The sequence below is a fragment of the Desmodus rotundus genome, chromosome 6, assembly GCF_022682495.2.
Source record: "Desmodus rotundus isolate HL8 chromosome 6, HLdesRot8A.1, whole genome shotgun sequence".
NCBI classification, from domain to species: Eukaryota; Metazoa; Chordata; class Mammalia; order Chiroptera; family Phyllostomidae; genus Desmodus; species Desmodus rotundus.
In genome coordinates, this window is record NC_071392.1 from 136,383,950 (window position 1) to 136,402,851 (window position 18,902).

General features: G+C 42.8%; 1 protein-coding gene across 2 annotated transcripts in view; it reads left to right on the top strand.

Moving 5' to 3' along the window:
- SYNDIG1 (synapse differentiation inducing 1) overlaps nt 1–18,902 on the top strand; it is a 117,609-nt gene that overhangs the window by 69,684 nt on the left and 29,023 nt on the right. For both annotated transcript variants that reach the window (XM_024577116.3, XM_053927440.1), the window contains exon 3: nt 9,164–9,301. In XM_024577116.3, the coding sequence (XP_024432884.2) occupies nt 9,164–9,301 (138 nt within the window). The remainder of the gene's footprint in view (nt 1–9,163; nt 9,302–18,902) is intronic.

Here is an 18,902-nt window from a genome sequence, read left to right on the forward strand (position 1 = left end):
TGGTACATTGATGGGCACTGATAAGCCTAAAGGAAGCTCAGGGCACTCTGGTCAAATTTTGGGAGCTTCACTGCTTCAGTTGTTGCTGTCTGTGTTGGCTAAAGGTATACATGGATTTTTCATTCATTTGACATATACATTAGGTCCCTACTGTGTGCCAGGCATTTTCTCTTTGGTTAACTTATTGATTTTTTAAAATTTTAAATATATTTTATTGATTATGCTACTACAATTGTCCCAATTTTCTTCTTTCCTTTATCCCTCCTCTGCCCTACACCCACCCTCCCTCCAGCATTCCCCACCCCTCTTAGTTCATGTCTATGGGTTGTACATATAAGTTCTTTGGCTTCTCTAATTTCCTATACTCTTAACCTACCCTTGTCTATTATATGCCTATCAATTATGCTTCTTATTTCCTGTACCATTCCCCCGCCAATTTCTCCCACCCCCCCCCATTGATAACCTTCCATGTGATCTTCATTTCTGTGATTCTGTTCCTGTTCTAGTTGTTTGCTTAGGTTTTGTTTTGTTTTGTTTTTTAGGTTCAGTTGTTGAAAGTTATGAGTTTGTTGTTATTTTATTGTTCATAATTTTGATCTTCTATTTCTTACATAAGTCCCTTTAACATTTCATATAATAAGGGCTTGGTGATGATGAACTCCTTTAACTTGACCTTATCTGGGAAGCACATTATCTGCCCTTCCATTCTGAATGATAGCTTTGCCAGAGTAATCTTGGATGCTGGTCTTTGACTTTCATGAGTTCAAATACTTCTTTCCAGCTCCTTCTTGCCTGTGAGAAATCAGCTGATAGTCTTACAGGCACTCCTTTGTAGGTAATCCTCTTTTTTCCTCTTGCTGCTTTTAAGATTCTCTCCTCATCTTTAATCTTGGGTAATGTAATTATAATGTGCCTTGGTGTGTTCCTCCTTGGGTCCAAATTCTTTGGGACTCTCTGAGCTTCCTGGACTTCCTGGAAGTCTATTTTCTCAGCAAGATTGGGGAAGTTCTCCTTCATTATTTGTTCAAATAAGTTTTCAATTTCTTGTTCTTCCTCTTACCCTTCTGGCACCCCTGTAATTTGGTTGTTGGAAGGCTTAAAGTTGTCCCAGAAGTTCTGAAGCCTATCCTCATTTTTTTTTGAATTCTTATTTCTTCATTCTATTCTGGTTGTATGTTTGTTTCTTCTTTTTCTTCCAGATGATTGATTTGAGTCTGGTTTTCTTCCCTTCACTGTTGGTTCCCTGTATATTTTGCTTTATTTCACTTTGTGTAGCCTTCACTTCTTCTTTTATTTTGCAACTGAGCTCAATCAATTCTTTGAGCATCCTGATGACCAGTGTTTTGAACTCTGCATCTGATAGGTTTCCTATCTCCTCGTCACTTAGCTCTTTTTCTGGAGTTTTGATCTGTGCTTTCATTTGGGCCATATTTCTTTGTCTCAGTGCACCTGTTAAGTTGTAAGGGGGTGGAGCCTTAGGTATTCACCAGGGCAGGGCAACCCTCTTTGCTGCATTGTGAGGCTATCTGTGTGGGAGGGGTCAGAGAGGGAACAACGCTGCTCGCTTGATCTGCTCTAGCCCCACTTTCCAAGAACTCTCCTGTAAGACTGGGAGTTTCTCTCACCTTCACAGCCTTCACAGTATTTTACAGCTACAGGTTTTGAATCTTTAGTTTCCAGGTGAGCCAGCCCCTACTCGCCCCTGTGGTCCACTGCCTTGCCACGCAGCTCCTCTCCACCTACCGAGATGCCAGTCTCTGACACTCCTTCTGGTCTGGATGAATGTTTCTTTAATTCTTTTGTTGTCAGAGTTCCCTGCAATTTGCTATTCTGGCAGTTCTGATTGTTTATTGTTTTTAAATTGGTTGTTATCCTTCTTTTGGTTGTGTGAGGGAGTGAAGTTTTTCTACCTATGCCTCTATCTTGACCAGAACTTTTTACATTTTTTTATTGTTGTTCAATTATAATTGTCCCCATTCCCCACCCCCATTACCTTCTCCTGCCCTACCTCCCACATTCAATCCTTCCCCTGTCCCATTGTCTTTGTTCTTTGGTCCTTTGTACATGTTCCTTGACTTGACCCTTCCCCCTTTTTCCCTCATTATCTCCCTCCCCCTCCCATCTGGTTACTGTAGTTTGTTCTTTATTTCCATGTCTCTAGTTCTATTTTGCTCACTTGTTTGTTTTATTGATTAGGTTCCATTTATAGGTGAGATCATATATTTGTCTTTCATTGCCAGGCTTATTAACTTACTGACTTTTAGAGAGAGAAGAAGGGGGACTGAGAAACATCAATTTGTAGTTCCCCTTATTTATGCATTCATTGGTTGATTGTTGTATATTCTGTGACTGGGAATCAAGCCTAGCACCTTGGCATATTGGGATGACACAAACCAAATGAGCTACTCAGCCAGAGCTACCCAGACATTATTGTAGTCACTTAGGATATAGATGTAAATAAGACATACAAAGATTGCTGACTTCCTAGTGCTTAGAAGAAGGGAGTCAGAGAGTAAATAAGCCAATACCACCTGGGGAGCAAAGGATATGCACCAGGCAGGTAAGAGGTTAGTGGTGGGAGACAACAGTAACAGTCTGGCAGGGTATCCTGGAAAGATTTGATGAGAAGTGGCATTTGAGCAAAGCTCTGAGTGAAGTGAGGTAACTAGTTATGTGTGTATCTGTGGAAGAGAATTCCAGGATGAAGAACAGCAAGTGCAAGGGTCCTGAGGCAGGAATATATGCTGGGCGTAGTTGAGGAGCAGCAAAGAGCTCCCTGTTGGTGGAAGAAAGTGAAGGATCAGCCCTCATAAGATAATGCTGTCTAAAGGAACTTCCTGAGATGATGGAAATGCTCTACATCTGTGGTATCCAGTCTGCTAGGCACTAACAACCTCTGGCTACAAAGCACTGGCATTTGGTAATATGGCCGAAGAACTAATTGGTAAGCATATTAGATTTAGATCATTTAAGTAGCTCAATGTGGCTGTGGCTGCTGTACTAGTCAGGTTAGATGTGAATGTCATGGGTAGCTCTGGGGCCTCTCATCTTGATCCTCAGTAAGACAGGTCCAAGGAACCAGTGGTCATGTCTGATCTGCATCTCAGTGAGCTGCCTTGGGTGCTGTTGGGTTCCTTCTGATCCTTCTCTGCAGGCTGCTCATTGAGCAACAGACCCACGTTATGAATTCTTTGTGAGGACAAAGGATAGTGGAATCCCCTGAATTTATTACCACATCTCTACCTTTATAATTTCCATTGCCAAATAAATTTTGCTTATTGTAGAAAACACTAAAACCCAGAAATGAAAAAAATCAATGATATGCCAACCATTCAGAAGCATCTAATTTATGATATCTAAAGGAAATATGATATATTCACTTTCTATCCTGGTTAATACTTCATTAATTATAAATGTCTTTCCTGGGCAATTGATAAACAGCCATGCCATTATTTTTCATGACTGTATAGAATTCTATGTAGAATTTTTTAATAATTTTACTGTTTTTAAACACTGCTGTCAGTAACACTAACAGGGGTATCCAACCTGCATCCCATGGGCCACATGTGACCCAGGATGGCTATGACTGTGGCCCAACACAAAATCGTAAATTTACTTAAAACATTATGATATTTTTGTGATTATGTGTCACAGTGTATTTAGTGTATGGCCCAAGACAACTCTTCTTCTAGTGTGGCCAAGAGATGCCAAAAGTTTGGACACCATTGCAAGTCTAGAACAAACCCCCCTATATGCTTGTCCATGTGTTTCTTAGACTATGTTCTTAGAAACTGAGCCTCCATAGGAAGTTCTGGATACTGGGCTTCTCGAGGCCCAGTCCTGTAACATTCATCTCTCTAATTCTCTACTCTCTCCCCCAAGCCACAATGTAGATGCTCTCCAGAAGTAACAAGCAGCAAAGTTCAGAGGGAATAAGAGGGCAGCATGTGTACCAGAGGGAGGCAATAAGGGGATAAGTAAGGCTTGAGTGAAACTAAGCAACACAGCTTCCCACCCCTAAAATGGTACCCTCAAAACCTTTGTTCTTGGAGCTCAGTGAATGTGAAATATAATGATTTGTGAAACATGGCATCATGCCTAATACTATGATTATTTTATTAAAATATCACAAAGAAGAAAACTCCAAGATTACTAAGACCCATCCCACTTAGTGGAGGCAATAAAAATGGGATAGAGAATGGGCAGATTGAGGGGTGAGTGGCCAGACCAGGAGGGTACCAGCTGAGGGACCCAGCAACTTCTGCATTTCTCTACCTTTTTGTAGCATTTGTCTCCTCCAAATGTTTAGCTCAAAAGGGAGGACCTTCATATGGACTGTAACCTCCTTTGGAATGCTGTCATTCTGCCTTACAAATATTCCAATTCTATGACCCATGAGGAAGAATTTTAGAAACAGCTTCTGTGTGTGATGAATTTCTTTGTGTTGGTGGTTGTGTATATTTTCTCTACTTATTTTTTGGTATGAATGTAGCCTGGTGCAAGCAGTCTCATTTCCTTTCCTTGATGTTTGATGGAATGATGCCTATGGCCACTTATAACCCATTAATGAAAGAGAGAACATGAAGAGAGCTGAGCTTTTTTTTCCCACTCTATTACTTGTCTAAATTATTTTAAAATCTATTTTAATCAAAACTGACTAATTATTTTGGTGCCATGTAGCTACAACTTTGCAATTTATAGTGTGTTTCTCTTATCCTTATAAATAAAAATCTGTGGAGATTTTGGTGGAGTTCCCTGAAATCTAATTCTGTGCTTCATGGGTATAGTGGTATAATTCTAAGAAATTTCCAAAGATGGAAGTCAATGTTGCCAGCATGCCTGTGTGGTCTAGGGCAGCAGTTCACACATACCTGGCTATTTGATTGAGAAAACTCTCAATTGACCACTCTCAGCACTGGACTCCATGTAGGTACCATGAAACAGACCAGTCAAGATGCAAAATCATCAGAATCCTTGGGGCAGAGGAGACACCTCATCTTTGGACAAAAACAACTTAGATAAAATGAAGTTTATTCATAGCCATAAATAAACTAAGTTTGGTGTCCAAACTTAGCATAGTACAGAGTTCTGGATTGAGCAGCCACTGAGTAGGTGGTTCTGTGATTTGGCAAGATTTCAATTTCTCAGAGCCCAGCTTTGTCCTTTGCAAAAATAGAAATAACAATAAAAATATAAAGAACAACTGTTTCCACAGTTACTAGAATCCAACAAGCTCAGGTATATAAAACTCTGTGAACTAAAACCACCACCACCACCCCAAAATCCTTAGCAAATATCCATCAACCGAATTGGTGTACACTTATGAGGACACCCACTGGTAGCATCTGAGTTGAGGGCTAGAAGAAGTGGCTGTCCTTTCAGTTCTGATCCTCTACCTCTCTCAGAGGTCTCTTTGGATATGGCCCAACCTAAGATTGTCACTGTAGGTTTATCCCTTCCCAGACCTTCCTAGCACCTTATGCAGAGGGCCCTCAAAGTTCAGTTCAGCCTTTCCAACTTAGCTCTGACATTTCAGGTTGCTTGTTTCCAGAGTGATGTTCTGGAGACCTTCAAGTTAACATGGTTACTTGCCTGTGGAGAGGAACAGCTATGAAGATATTCAGACTCTGCCTGGCAACACTGCACAGCCTTCATTCAAATAAGAGTTGAACTTCCCAGGGACTGGCATATGTGCATCACCCAAGCAGCCCTCAGTCCACCCATGAATCTCATCCATGAATTCTGCATTCCTGAAAACTGTTTAGCTCCCTACTCTGACAGACATAAAAACAGTAATTTTCATTTCCCTCTATTGTTGGGGAGACCATATTTGTGATGCTGCGGAGTAAAAAGAAGATAAATTTCACAGACACAGCCCTGTGGAAAATATGCTGTGTGATCCCAAACTCACCAGTGCTTGTGATTCACCTGAGAAGAGACAGTGCCCAACCAGCAGGAAGGAACTGTCCCACTTCTTATAAGAAGTGACACCTCGGAGAACCAAGATGGCGGCATAGGTAGACACACTGCACCTCCTCGCACAACCAGATCTGATAGAAAATCGAAGGGCAAGGAAGTCCGACACCAAGGAAATAAAAAATAAACATTCATCCAGACCGGTAGGAGGGGCGGAGAGGACTCACGTGGCCCTGGTGGGACGAGACTGGCGGAGTGTGGGACGAACAGGGCAGGCAGTCCGACCACTAGCAGACCCTGAGGCCCCACATTCACGCAGATAAACCGAGAGGGCCGGACTCAGAGTGGCGGAGAACAGGGCAAGTAGAGCAGGCAGGGTGGGTAGCACCCCACGGCCCCACATTCGCACACAGATAAACCGGACAAATGGCGGGGAGGGAAGCAGACCACGCAACCCAGGGCTCCAGCTCGGGGAAATAAAGCCTCAAACCTCTGATTGAAAACACCCATGGGGGTTGGGGCAGCAGCAGGAGAGACTCACAGCCTCACAGGAGATGTCGTTGGAGAGATCCACAGGGGCCTAGAGTGTGCACAAGCCCACCCACTCAGAAACCAGCACCAGAGGGGCCCAGTTTGATTGTGGGTAGCAGAGTGAAAGATTGAAATCCGGAGGAGACTGAAGCGGGGGCCATTGCTCCCTCTCGGCCCCTCCCCCACGTACAGTGTCACAGCACAGCAACCAGTGTTACCCCGCCCCGGTGAACACCTAAGGCTCCGCCCCTTAAAGTAACAGACAGGCCAAGAAAAAAAAAAAGTGGCCCAAATGACAGAACACTTCAAAGCTGCAGAAAAAATACAACTAAGCGAGGAAGAGATAGCCAATCTATCGGATGCACAGTTCAAAACACTGGTTATCAAGATGCTCACAGAATTGGTTGAATCCGTTTGAAAACCAGATGAAAAAATGAAGCCTATGCTAAGAGAAACAAAGGAAAATGTACAGGGAACCAATAGTGATGCGAAGGAAACTGGGACTCAAATCAACGGTGTGGACCAGAAGGAAGAAAGAAACATCCAACCAGAAAAGAATGAAGAAACAAGAATTCAGAAAAATGAGGAGAGTCTTAGGAACCACCAGGACATCTTGAAACGTTCCAACATCTGAATTATAGGGGTGCCAGAAGGAGAAGAGGAAGAACAAAAAATTGAAAACTTATTTGAACAAATAATGAAGGAGAACTTCCCTCATCTGGCAAAGGAAATAGACTTCCAGGAAGTCCAGGAAGCTCAGAGAGTCCCAAAGAAGCTGGACCCAAGGAGGAACACACCAAGGCACATCATCATTACATTAACCAAGATTAAACGCAAGGACCTACATCCAAGATTACTGTATCCAGCAAAGCTATCCTTTAGAATGGAAGGGCAGATAAAGTGCTTCTCAGATAAGGTCAAGTTAAAGTTCATCATCACCAAGCCCTTATTATATGAAATGTTAAAGGGAGTTACCTAAGAAAAGGAAGATAAAAAATATGAAGAGTAAAAATGACAGCAAACTCACAGTTATTAACGGCCACACATAAAACAAAAATGAGAGCAAACTAGGCAAACAACTAGAACAGGAACAGAACCATAGAGATGGAGATCACATGGAGGGGTGTCAATAGGGGAGTGGGAGGGGGAAAGGGGGGGAAGGTACAGAGAATAAGTAGCATAGATGATAGGTGGAAAATAGACAGGGGGAGGGTAAGAATAGTGTAGGAAATGTAGAAGCCAAAGAACTTATAAGTATGACCCAAGGACATGAACTATAGGGGGGGAATTTGGGAGGGAGGGGGTGGGCAGGATGGAGTGGAGTGGGGGGGGGGGGAAATGGGATGACTGTAATAGCATAATCAATAAATACATTTAAAAAAAGAAAAAAATACCTAATACAAAGCTACCTGATACATAATGATGATAATAATAAATGCTCTCATCTGTTGAGCTCAAAAAAAAACTATACAATTAGTTGCAAAAAAAAAAGAAGTGACACCTCAGAGCCTCTGACCTGCAGGTTTGGGGTGGACAGATTCTACGTGGACAGTGTGTCACCCACTTCCTTCATGGAGCCCTCCACAGAAGGTCCTTGTCTGTGATTTGAGTGAGCCCATCAGAATTTGTATGTTTTTTCCAAGTCAGGTAGACCAAATGGGTTCTAAGAGGGAGTTTCTGTCATTTCACTGAAGCACCACCACTCTCTGTACACTGATTAGAGGCTCTGGTTGGCATTTTATATGTATTTTAATTAACAAAAATAGAAAAGGACATCATCACCACCTGTGGGCTTCATCTGTGTCTGTCTGCATAGGAATATCAGGGGAGGCATGAGGGGGCATTTCTGTGCTGGTGCTAGTGTCAATGGCATCCACACAAATGTTAGGCTCACTTGGGGTACCCACCTGAGTGTTGGTCTGGTACTTCAGGTGACCACCTGCCTCTGAAGCCACCTTATGAAGTGGCCAGCAAGCACTGTACTGTGTTCCTGAATGTCTCCAGCCTGTAGCAGGAGGGAACATGTTTAACAACTTCCTGCACTGACAAAAGCTGGAGTTAAATGTGAGTCCATCTCTGGAAAAAATAAGTTCATAGAATGGCCTTAGTTCGGGATGAGCCTTCATGCGTTTGCCATGTACTGATGAGAGAAAATTTGTAGTGGGGACCCAGCAAGAGGGATAACTAATGAGAATAAAAGCATCCTCTATCTGGACATGTAGGGGTGGAAGCACATTCACATGACAGCGCTTTAGCATCCTAGAGCTCTGGTGTGACCTCTGTGGGACAGTTTGGTCATTGTAATCATCGGAACTGCTTTTTTAAAATCCCTCTGTCTCAGAATAAAGAGTGGAATCCACAAGATTGTGCACCTTCTGAGATTACCCAGTTCTATCATCTGGCGAGCAGACCTTTACCCCCACTGTCCAGGCCTCCATCTCAAAGATTTGTGAAGTAATTGTCTTCTGTAGGATTTTATTTTCTATAGAATGACAAAATAGCCCTGTACCCAGGATTTTTCTCTTCCTGTTCTTGCTAAGGGTTCCCTCAGCTGGGGGCTTCCTTTTGAGGAGAAGTACTTGCAGACATAATAACAACAACTTTCCTAGAGGCTTCTCCTTGTGCCAGGCTGCACCTCCAACTTCAGAGGGCATGATAGAGTGGTTCCTTTATTAATACTCTTCTTCTGTTCCATCCCCATCTGTTCTTTTTGCAGAGCAACTACTCCAGTGACACAGAGAGCGAGGACAACTTTCTCATGATGCCCCCACGGGACCATCTGGGCCTCAGCGTCTTCTCCATGCTCTGCTGTTTCTGGCCTTTGGGCATTGCAGCCTTCTACCTGTCCCATGAGGCAAGTCCACACACACACACAGAGCACACCAGGCTAATAAGAAGGAGAGCCCAAGAATACATTCAGCTCATGTCACCAGTTCTTTACTTTATAGTTAAAGAACAGGCCCAGGGTAGTCAGGGTACCACAGGGAACTCAAGGCCATCTCACCTCATTGTCATCATAGGACTTCCCTGTGGCCACTGAGGCAAGGTGGGAAGTCTTCAGAAAAAAGGCTAAGTGATGGAAACAGGTGTTCACTGGGGAAAAGCAGATAAGTTGGGGATCTTTGCCTTCAAGCAGGCACTTGGGCCCAGACAGTGGCATTGACCCAGCACTAGAAATCTCTATGCCCAGGGTGGAGATATCTAACTTACTAAGAGTGGAGTAAATGGGGTTTCATTTTTTTTGCGAAAGATTCATTCATATCAAATAGATTCTAGTTGTACAGCAGCCTCAATTAATGTTCTGGGATATTCCCAGAACCCTAGAACATTAAATTAATGTTCTAGGCACAGGGAAGGCACAGGGAAAGGTTGCTTATGAGCCCAGGTAGAGAGGCTATCCCTTTTCTTGACTGTTTCACATGTCCCAGGGTGAAGCCCTTGTCTCCAGAGCAGAGTAAATTGTGCATAGTTTCTTTTTCTAAATGATTGTAGTTATAATAAAATTCAAGGCCACAATTCCAGAACTTAGCATTAAGAGCCTGATTCTCAAAAAGTAATTTTATTTTTCACATGAGAAGAACCTCTTAGACTTGGTCCTGACAAGTCGTGACATTAATGTCCTAGAATATTAAATTAACGTTCTAGGGTTCTGGGAATGAGGCTGCAAAAACCTGACTCTAGCAGGTCTTTTGTTTGAAACACTAATTTCTCTTTGCTTGAAAACAGATTCCTTGGCCAAGCCCAGCAGTGGCCTGTCACTGCTTCTTGCTGGTTTCAGTATTGATTTGGTTCTGTTTGATGACAAGAGTCCTATTATGCCCTTTTCTTTTTCACCTGCCTCCCCTTTCCTGACACCATGCAGGGGAGAGCAGTGGACTTACCGGTGGTGGTATACCAGAGGCCAGGTGCTTCCTGGAATGGACAGTCCAGAGGCCCTTCAAGGCAAGGGTGAAAGACCCAAAGGATGAGATAGGGCCCTTCTCAGTGCTGCTCTGTGGTCTTGACTCTGGAAGATAATAGGTGGGGGGAGGAGGAGGGGTAAGTCCTGCACTGCTCAGGTTGGGCTGAACAGTTGTTCCATGCCCGTTGAATGACTGGAGGGTCTACTTAATGTCTTGTGTAAGTTTGTCCTATGAATGCTAAAGACCCCCTTCTTTGGAGGTACAAGCATGGATGGGAAAGAAAGACTCCCTGGTTTGGTAGGGGCCTGGGCAGCTGTGGGTGGAGCAAGGCCTGGGTGTGCCTTGGCCCCACTGAGAGATTGTGGCTACTGTGTATGCTGGGGTCTGGTATACAGGGTGGGACCTGGGGAAAGGCTTATGGACAGACATGCTTCATATAAAGAACAAGCTCACCCACCTTTGCACCCAAAACTTGAGTTAAGATGCTACATGTTGACAAGAGTAGTTTCACTATGAAAGGGAAGGTCACAAGGGAGACAAGAGAAACAGCTCCTCACAAACTGTGGGCAGTTCTGGATTTTCCCACGAACATGGGAGGTCAAACCTCTCTCATTCATCCTAGTCCTGCCACATGATGAGGTAAAGGAGGGCAGATAACTCCTAGCCTCCTGGGTCTGATTCTGCTGAGGAAAGCCATTATCTGATCTCCAGCAGGAAGGCACCATTGACATCAGAACTTTGCCAGTTTTTAGAATGTGATTGATTTTTTTTTTTTTTGCATCAGATTCCACTAAGACAGTTGTTCTCTCTTCCAAGAGATGAAAGTAGACATTGTACAAATGTGTCAGTGGGGTGAGCCCTGAATAACTAGGGAAGGCACAGGGAAAGGTTGCTTATGAGGCCAGGTAGAGAGGCTGTCCCTTTTCTTGACTGTTTCAAATGTCCCAGAGTGAAGACCTTGTCTCCAGAGCAGAGTAAATTAAGCATAGTTTCTTTTTCTAAATGATTGTAATTATAATAAAATTCAAGGCCACAATTCCAGAACTTAGCATTAAAAGCCTGATTCTCAGAAAGTAATTTTATTTTTCACATGAGAAGAACCTCTTAGACTTGGGCCTGACAAGTCATAACATTTCATACCTTTGCTGATAAAGAAGATTGATTATTTGTTCAAGAGTAAATGTGAAATGCAGCTTCTGTGGAGACTTCTGGTCTTATTTCTCAGAGGTGAAGGCTACAGTATAGAGCTTGCCTTCACTCTTGGAATAAGAATAGGGGACCCAGGGTCCCTGTCTCTCAAAGCTCTTTTTCATTGTGCTGCAAGGATGGATTTCCCTTTAGTTGGACCACAGCAGAGAAGAAATCTCTGGAGGTGAGTGCCCTTTACAGGGCCTATATCCAAATCTTTCCACATGGGAACTTCCAGGCTAAGATGAGGCCCATGCATCTCTCTTTGTTGCAGTCCACAGCTGTGTAATTCTCAGCTCTGCTGCAGACCAGGAGGCAACCACCCCTAGCACACAGGCTTCAGCACTGCACAAGGGCATGCCGTTTGTGCCTCTACAGCCTAACTGCAGACATAACATATTTAGCAGGCATGTGAGAGGAACAGACAGCTGCCAAAGAAAGAGTATACACATGCAATAGAACAGACACTCTGAGAGTCAGTACACTAAATTAAGTCACTGTTTTTCTGGGCAAGGCCATCTGGGAGTTCTATTCCAGGCACTGGACAAAGGAAAGACCACAGCCAGCTCTATTCTACAATTCTTTGCAGTTACTGCCAGTACCTCTTGTTTCCCAGAGTTTCTGGGGTCTGGAGTGGTGATGTCAGAATAGAGCAGACAGCATATTGATGAAGTCAATACCCCCCAAGTTCCAAATGCTGTTTACAAAGAAATGTTTGACATCAGTATGTTAGGCTTTTTTCTTTTTTTTTAATTTTGATTTATTATTATTATTCAATTACAGTTGTGTGCCTTTTCTTCCCATCCCTCCACCCCACCCCAACTGAACCACCCTCCCTCCCCCACCTCCACACTCTCCCTTGATTTTGTCCATGAGCCCTTTATAGTAGTTCCTGTAATACCCAATCCTCACTGTGCCCTCCCCACTCCCCCCTGTCCATTGTTAGATTGTTCTTAACTTCAATGTCTCTGGTTATATTTTGTTTCCTTTTTTTTTTTTTTTCTATTTATTATGTTCCAGTTAAAGGTGAGATCATATAGTATTTGTCCCTCACCGCCTGGCTTATTTCACTTAGCATACTGCTCTCCAGTTCCATCCATGCTGTTGCAAAGGGTATAAGCTCCTTCTTTCTCTCTGCTACATAGAATTCCATTGTGTAAATATACCATAGTTCTTAGATCCACTCGTTTGCTGATGGGCACTTAGGTTGCTTCCACCACTTGGCTATTGTAAATTGTGCTGCTATGAACATTGAGGTGCACAGGTTCTTTTGGATTGGTGTTTCAGGGTTCTTAGGGTATAATCCCAGCAGCGGAATTGCTGGGTCAAAGGGCAGTTCCATTTTTAGTTTTCTGAGGAAATTCCATATTGTTTTCCACAGTGGCCTCACCGGTCTGCATTCCCACCAACAATGGACTAGGGTTCCCTTTTCTCCGCATCCTCTCCAACATTTGTTTGTGGATTCGTTTATGTTGGCCACTCTGACTGGTGTGAGATGGTACCTCATTGTGGTTTTAATTTGCATCTCTCTGATGGCTAGTGATGCTGAGCATCTTTTCATATGTCTCTGGGCCCTATGTATGTCTTCCTTTGAGAAGTGTCTGTTCAAGTCCTTTGCCCATTTTTTAATTGGGTTGTTTGTCTTCCTGGAGTGGAGTCATGTGAGTTCTTTATATATTTTGGAGATCAGGCCCTTGTCTGAGGTATCATTAGCAAATATGTTTTCCCATACTGTTGGTTCTCTTTGTAATTTGGTGCTGTTTTCTTTAGCCATGCAGAAGCTTTTTATTTTGATGAGGTCCCATTTGTTTATTCTTTCCTTTATGTCTCTTGCTTTAGGGGACATGTCTGTGAGGATGTTGCTGCGTGGAATGTCTGAGATTTTCCTGCCAATGTTTTCCGAAGGACTTTTATGGTGTTACAACTTATATTTAAGTCTTTTATCCATCTTGAGTTTATTTTCATGTATGGCGTAAGTTGGTGATTGAGTTTCATTTTTTTGCACATAGCTGTCCAGATCTCCCAACACCATCTGTTGAAGAGGCTGTTTTTGCTCCATTTTATGCTTCTGCCTCCTTGGTCAAATATTAATTGACCATATAGACTTGAGTTCATTTCTGGGCTCTCTGTTCTGTTCCATTGGTCTATGTGTGTGTTTTTATGACAGTACCAGGCTGTTTTGATTACAGTGGCCTTGTAATACAGTTCGATATCAGGTATTGTGATCCCTCCTGCTTTGTTCTTCTTTCTCAAAATTGCTGCAGCTATTCGGGGTCGTTTATGATTCCATATGAATTTCTGAAATGTTTGTTCTATATCTGTGAAATATGTCATAGGTACTTTAATAGGGATTGCATTGAATCTATAAATTGCTTTGGGTAGTATGGCCATTTTGATGATGTTAATTCTTCCAATCCATGAGCATGGTACATGATTCCATTTGTTTGTGCCTTCCTTAATTTCTTTCTTCAGTGTTGTGTAGTTTTCTGAGTACAGGTATTTTACCTCCTTGGTTAGGTTTATTCTTAGGTACTTTATCTTTCTTGTTGCTATATCAAATGGGATTTTTTTCCTGATTTCTGTTTTGGGTGTTTCATTGTTGGTGTACAAGAATGCCTTTGATTTCTGAGTATTCACTTTGTATCCAGCTGTTTTGCCAAATTCATTTATTAGGTCGAGTAGTTTTTTGGTGGAGTCTATCAGATTTTCCATGTACACTATCATGTCGTCTGCAAACATTGACAGTTTCATTTCCTTCTTCCAATTTGGATGCCTTTTATTTCTTTTTCTTGTCTTATTGCTGTGACTAGGACTTCCAATACTATGTTGAATAGGAGTGGTGAGAGAGGGCATTCTTGTCTTGTTCCTGATCTTAGTGGGAAAGCTCTAACTTTTTGTCCATGAGTGTGATGTTGGCTGTAGGTCTCTCGTATATGGCCTTTATTATGTTGAGGAATGCTCTCTCTATTCCCACTTTGCAGATATTGATGTGATGTATTATGTTTATTGATTTGCGAATATTGTAACATCCTTGCATCCCTGGGATGAATCCCACTTGGTCATGGTGGATGATCTTTTTAATGTATTGCTGGATGCGGTTCGCTAATATTTTGTTGAGAATTTTAGCATTTATGTTCATCAGTGATATTGGCCTGAAGTTTTCTTTCTTCATTGTGTCTTAATCTGGTTTTGGGATTAGGATGATGCTGGCTTCATAAAAAGAGTTTGAGAGTCGTCCATCAGTGGGATTTTTTCGAATAGTCTGTGAAGGATACGGGTTAGCTCTTCCTTAAATGCTTTGTAGAATTCTCCTGTGAAACCATCTGGTCCAGGGCTTTTGTGTGTTGGAGTTTTTTGATGACTGCTTCAATTTCATCTGCTGTTATTGGTCTGTTCAGGTTTTCTGCTTCTTCTTCATTCAGTTTTGGAAGATTATATTTTTCTAGAAATGTGTCCATTTCATCTAGGTTTTCAAATTTCTTAGCATACAGTTCTTCGTAGTAATTGCTTACAATCCTTTGTATTTCTGTGGTATCAGTTGTAATCTCTCCTCTTTCATTTTTAATTGTGTTTAGTTGGATCCTCTCTCTTTTCTTCTTGATGAGCCGACTTAAAGGCTTGTCGATTTTGTTTATCTTTTCAAAGAACCAGCTCCTGGATTCATTGATCCTTAGAATTGTGCTTTTAGTCTCTATGTCATTTAACTCTGCTCTGATCTTGGTTATTTCCTTCCTTCTGCTTGCTCTGGGCTGTCTTTGTTGTTGTTCCTCCAGTTCTTGTAGGCGTAGGGTTAGGTTGTTTGTTTGAAATGTTTCTATCTTTTTAAGGTAGGCCTGTATTGCTATGAACTTCCCTCACAGGACTGCCTTTGCTGTGTCCCATAGGTTTTGGGTTGTTGTGAGTTCATTTTCATTTGTTTCCAGAAAGTTTATTATTTCTTCCCTAATCTCATTCTTGACCCATTCATTGTTTAATAGCATGCTATTCAGTCTCCATGATTTTCAGCGTTTGCAGTGTTTACCTTTGGGTTAGTTTCTAGTTTCAGTCCCTTGTGGTCAGAGAAAATGCTTGATATGATTTCAATTTTCTTGAATTTCTTGAGGCTTGCTTTGTGTCCTATTATGTGGTCTATCTTTGAAAATGTTCCATGTACACTTGAAAAGTTGTGTATTTTGCTTCTTTGGGATGAAAAGCTCTTGTATATACCAGTTAAGCCCATTTCATCTAGGGGATTGTTAAGTGACAAATATCCTTCTTGATATTTTGTTTAGAAGACATGTCCATTTTTGACAGTGGGGTGTTAAATTCCCTTACTCTAATTGTGTTGCTGTCAATATCTTCCTTCAAGTCCTCCAAGAATTTCTTTGTGTATTTGGGTGCTCCTATGTTGGGTGCATATATATTTACAATGTTTATGTCTTCTTGGTGGATTCTTCCTTTGAGTATTATGAAGTGACCTTCTGGGTCTCTTTTTATGGCCCTTCATTTGAAGTCTATTTTGTCTGATATGAGTATTGCTACCCCTGCTTTTTTTTCCTGTCCGTTTGCTTGGAAAATTTGTTTCCAGCCCTTCACTTCAGTCTATGTAGGTCTTTTGTCCTGAGGTGGGTCTTTTGTAGGCAGCATATGTGTGGGTCAGTTTTCTCATCCATTCAGGTAGTCTATGTCTTTTGATTGGAGCATTTAATCCATTTATGTTTAAGGTTATTATCGATAGGTAGTTATTCATTGCCATTTTTTCCTACCTGTGTTCCTCTCTCTTTCTCTTTTCCTTCCTTTCCTTAAAGGAGTCCCTTTAGCATCTCTTGAAGAGCTGGTTTGGTGGAGGTCTATTCTTTTAGGCTTCTTTTGTCTGGGAAGCTCTTTATTTGGCCTTCTGTCTTGATTGAGAGCCTTGCTGGGTAAAGTAGACTTCGTTACAGGCCTCTGGTTCTCATTACTTGGAATATTTTTTGCCATTCTCTTCTGGCTTGGAGCGTTTCTATTGAGAAGTCAGTTGCTAACCTTACTGGGGCTTTCTTGTGTGTTACTTCCTCTTTCTCCCTTGCTGCCTTTAAGATCCTCTCTTTGTCTTGGAATTGTGCCATTTTAATTATGATGTGTCTTGCAGTGGGCCTCTTTGGGTTCCTCTTGCTTGGGACTGTCTGTGTTTCCTGAATTTGTGTGACTTTTTTCTCATCAACTTAGGGAAATTTTCCATCATGACTTTTTCAAACAGGTTTTCTATCCCTCGCTCTTCTACTTCTCCTTCTGGTATTCCTATTATATGGATATTGTTACGTTTCATATTGTCCTGCATTTCCCTTATTGCCTCTTCATTCTTTCTGAGCCTCTTTTCCTTTTCTTGCTCTTTCTGGGTGTTTTTTTCTACTTCGTCCTCCAGCTCACTGATCCGATCCTCTGCTTCATCAAGTCTGCTTTTCATTCCTTCTACTGTGTTCTTCAATTCAGAAATTGTATTCTTCATTTCCTCTTGGCCCTTGTTGATAGTTTCTATTTCCTTTTTCTTGTTTATATAGTTTTCAGTGAGTTCATTGTAGTTTCCCTGTAGTTTCTGGTAGTTCTCTGTGAGCCCAGTGAGCTCAGTGAGCTTCCAGATAACCATTTCTTTGAACTCAATATCTGATAGTTGAGTTGCCTCATTTTCAGTTAGCATTTTTCTAAGGCTTCCTCCTTTCCTTTCATTAGGGAATTGTTTCTTTGTCTTCCCATTGTTTGTGAGACTCTTCTTGTTAGCCTCTTCTTCTTAAATTGATCTATTCTGACTCCCTGGGTTTGTGGTATGAACTCCTGGGGTAGAATGACAATGGGATTCAGTGGTGCTGTCTCCTTAATCCCCTGTGCTCACTGGTCTTGAGCTGACGTTTATACGTGTAACACAGTCTAACTCTGGTCTTTTCAGCACTCCAGGTTTTCTTTTCTCACCTGTGGGAAAAAGAGAAAGGGGGAGGTGAAGGAGAAGGGAAGGAGGGAAAAAGGGAATAGAAAAGGGAAAGAAGGAAGGAAGATGGAATGAAGAAAGGTCGGAGGCAAAATAAGAAGGAATTTTAACAAAAATTAAAACAAAGAATAAATAAAAGGATGCAGGAAGAAGGAATAAAAAAGGTAAAGGATGGAAGGAAGAAGGAATTAAAAAAGGGAGAAGGATTAAAAAGAGAAAGAAGGACAGAAAGGAAGAAGGAATTCAGGGGGAAAGGAGGAAAAAATAAAAAAGCTTCTGCTGGCTTTAAACCAGTCAGGTTAGTTCTGCTGGTCTTCCTGTCTGTGGAATGGGAGGGGGTGGTTGGAAGGATTAGTTTCACTTTTCTCCCTTCCTGAGCCACACTCTTTGCTGTTGTTCAGCCTCCAGTCCAGTTCCTCAGGAGCCTTCTGCTCCCCACTAGGCCTTTAGTTCACCAGTTGTGCTGTCCTTGAGTTGCACCAATTAGGGGCAACTCACACTCCCCCTTCTTGCTCTTTGCTGTCTTAGATGCTAGGGGGTCTCGGTGCTGCTATGGGGTAGTTCAGCCCCCTACTGCGTCGAGTCTTTCTGGGGACTGCAGTCTCCCCTAGCCCTGCAGCTCCCCTTGCTGGGTGTTCTGTCTTGTCCTAGAGAGCCAGTTGGCGCTGCAGGGCTCTGTGTGCAGGGGCTAGGTAGGATTTGTTCAGAACGGTTGCTTTTAGGTGTGGTCGCTACAGGCAGCCAGCTGGTGGATCAGCCAATCTCCTGCTTTGGCCGGCCAGTCTGGCCGCTTTGGGCCTGAGTCGCCTGGCCGATCGGTCCGCCACTTTGGGCCTTTGTGTGGGGCAGCTAGCCTCTGCTCCCGGTGCGCACCCACCTGAGATTTCAGGTGTGGGCAGCCAGCTGGGGTTTCACTTGTGGGCCCCCAGTCCGCTGATCTGGGTGAGTGCAACCGGGCTTCAGGTGACAGCTGGGGCTGCTTATCCTGTGTTCACAGTCCGGGAGCTGAGGGTGGAGTGGCGCCAGAGGCTGTGGCGGCTGCAGAGAGTTCTCTAACTAGCCGCTGAGTGCCTCTATTTTCTTTTTCTTTTTGAGAAATTCTTCCCATTCAAGCCCCCGTGGTCCAAAAAAGCACCTGGTTGCTCACACAGCCCAGCCTGGCTCTCTCCCAAGAATCCTGCAGCAGACCCTGCGCCTGGGCCGGGGCTTCAGCCACCCTGGTCCCCACACTGGTCCCAGGGACCTTATTGTCCTTAAGCACTCTTCTTACCATCAGATCTTTCAATGTCCTCTATCTTTGGTGTCCAATCTTCATATATACTGGAATACTGTTGGCTGTTACACTCTGTTCCTCAGATCAGCTAGGTGTTTCACTGTTGCTGAGGGGAAGTGGACTCTGCTCCCACCTATCTCGCAGCCATCTT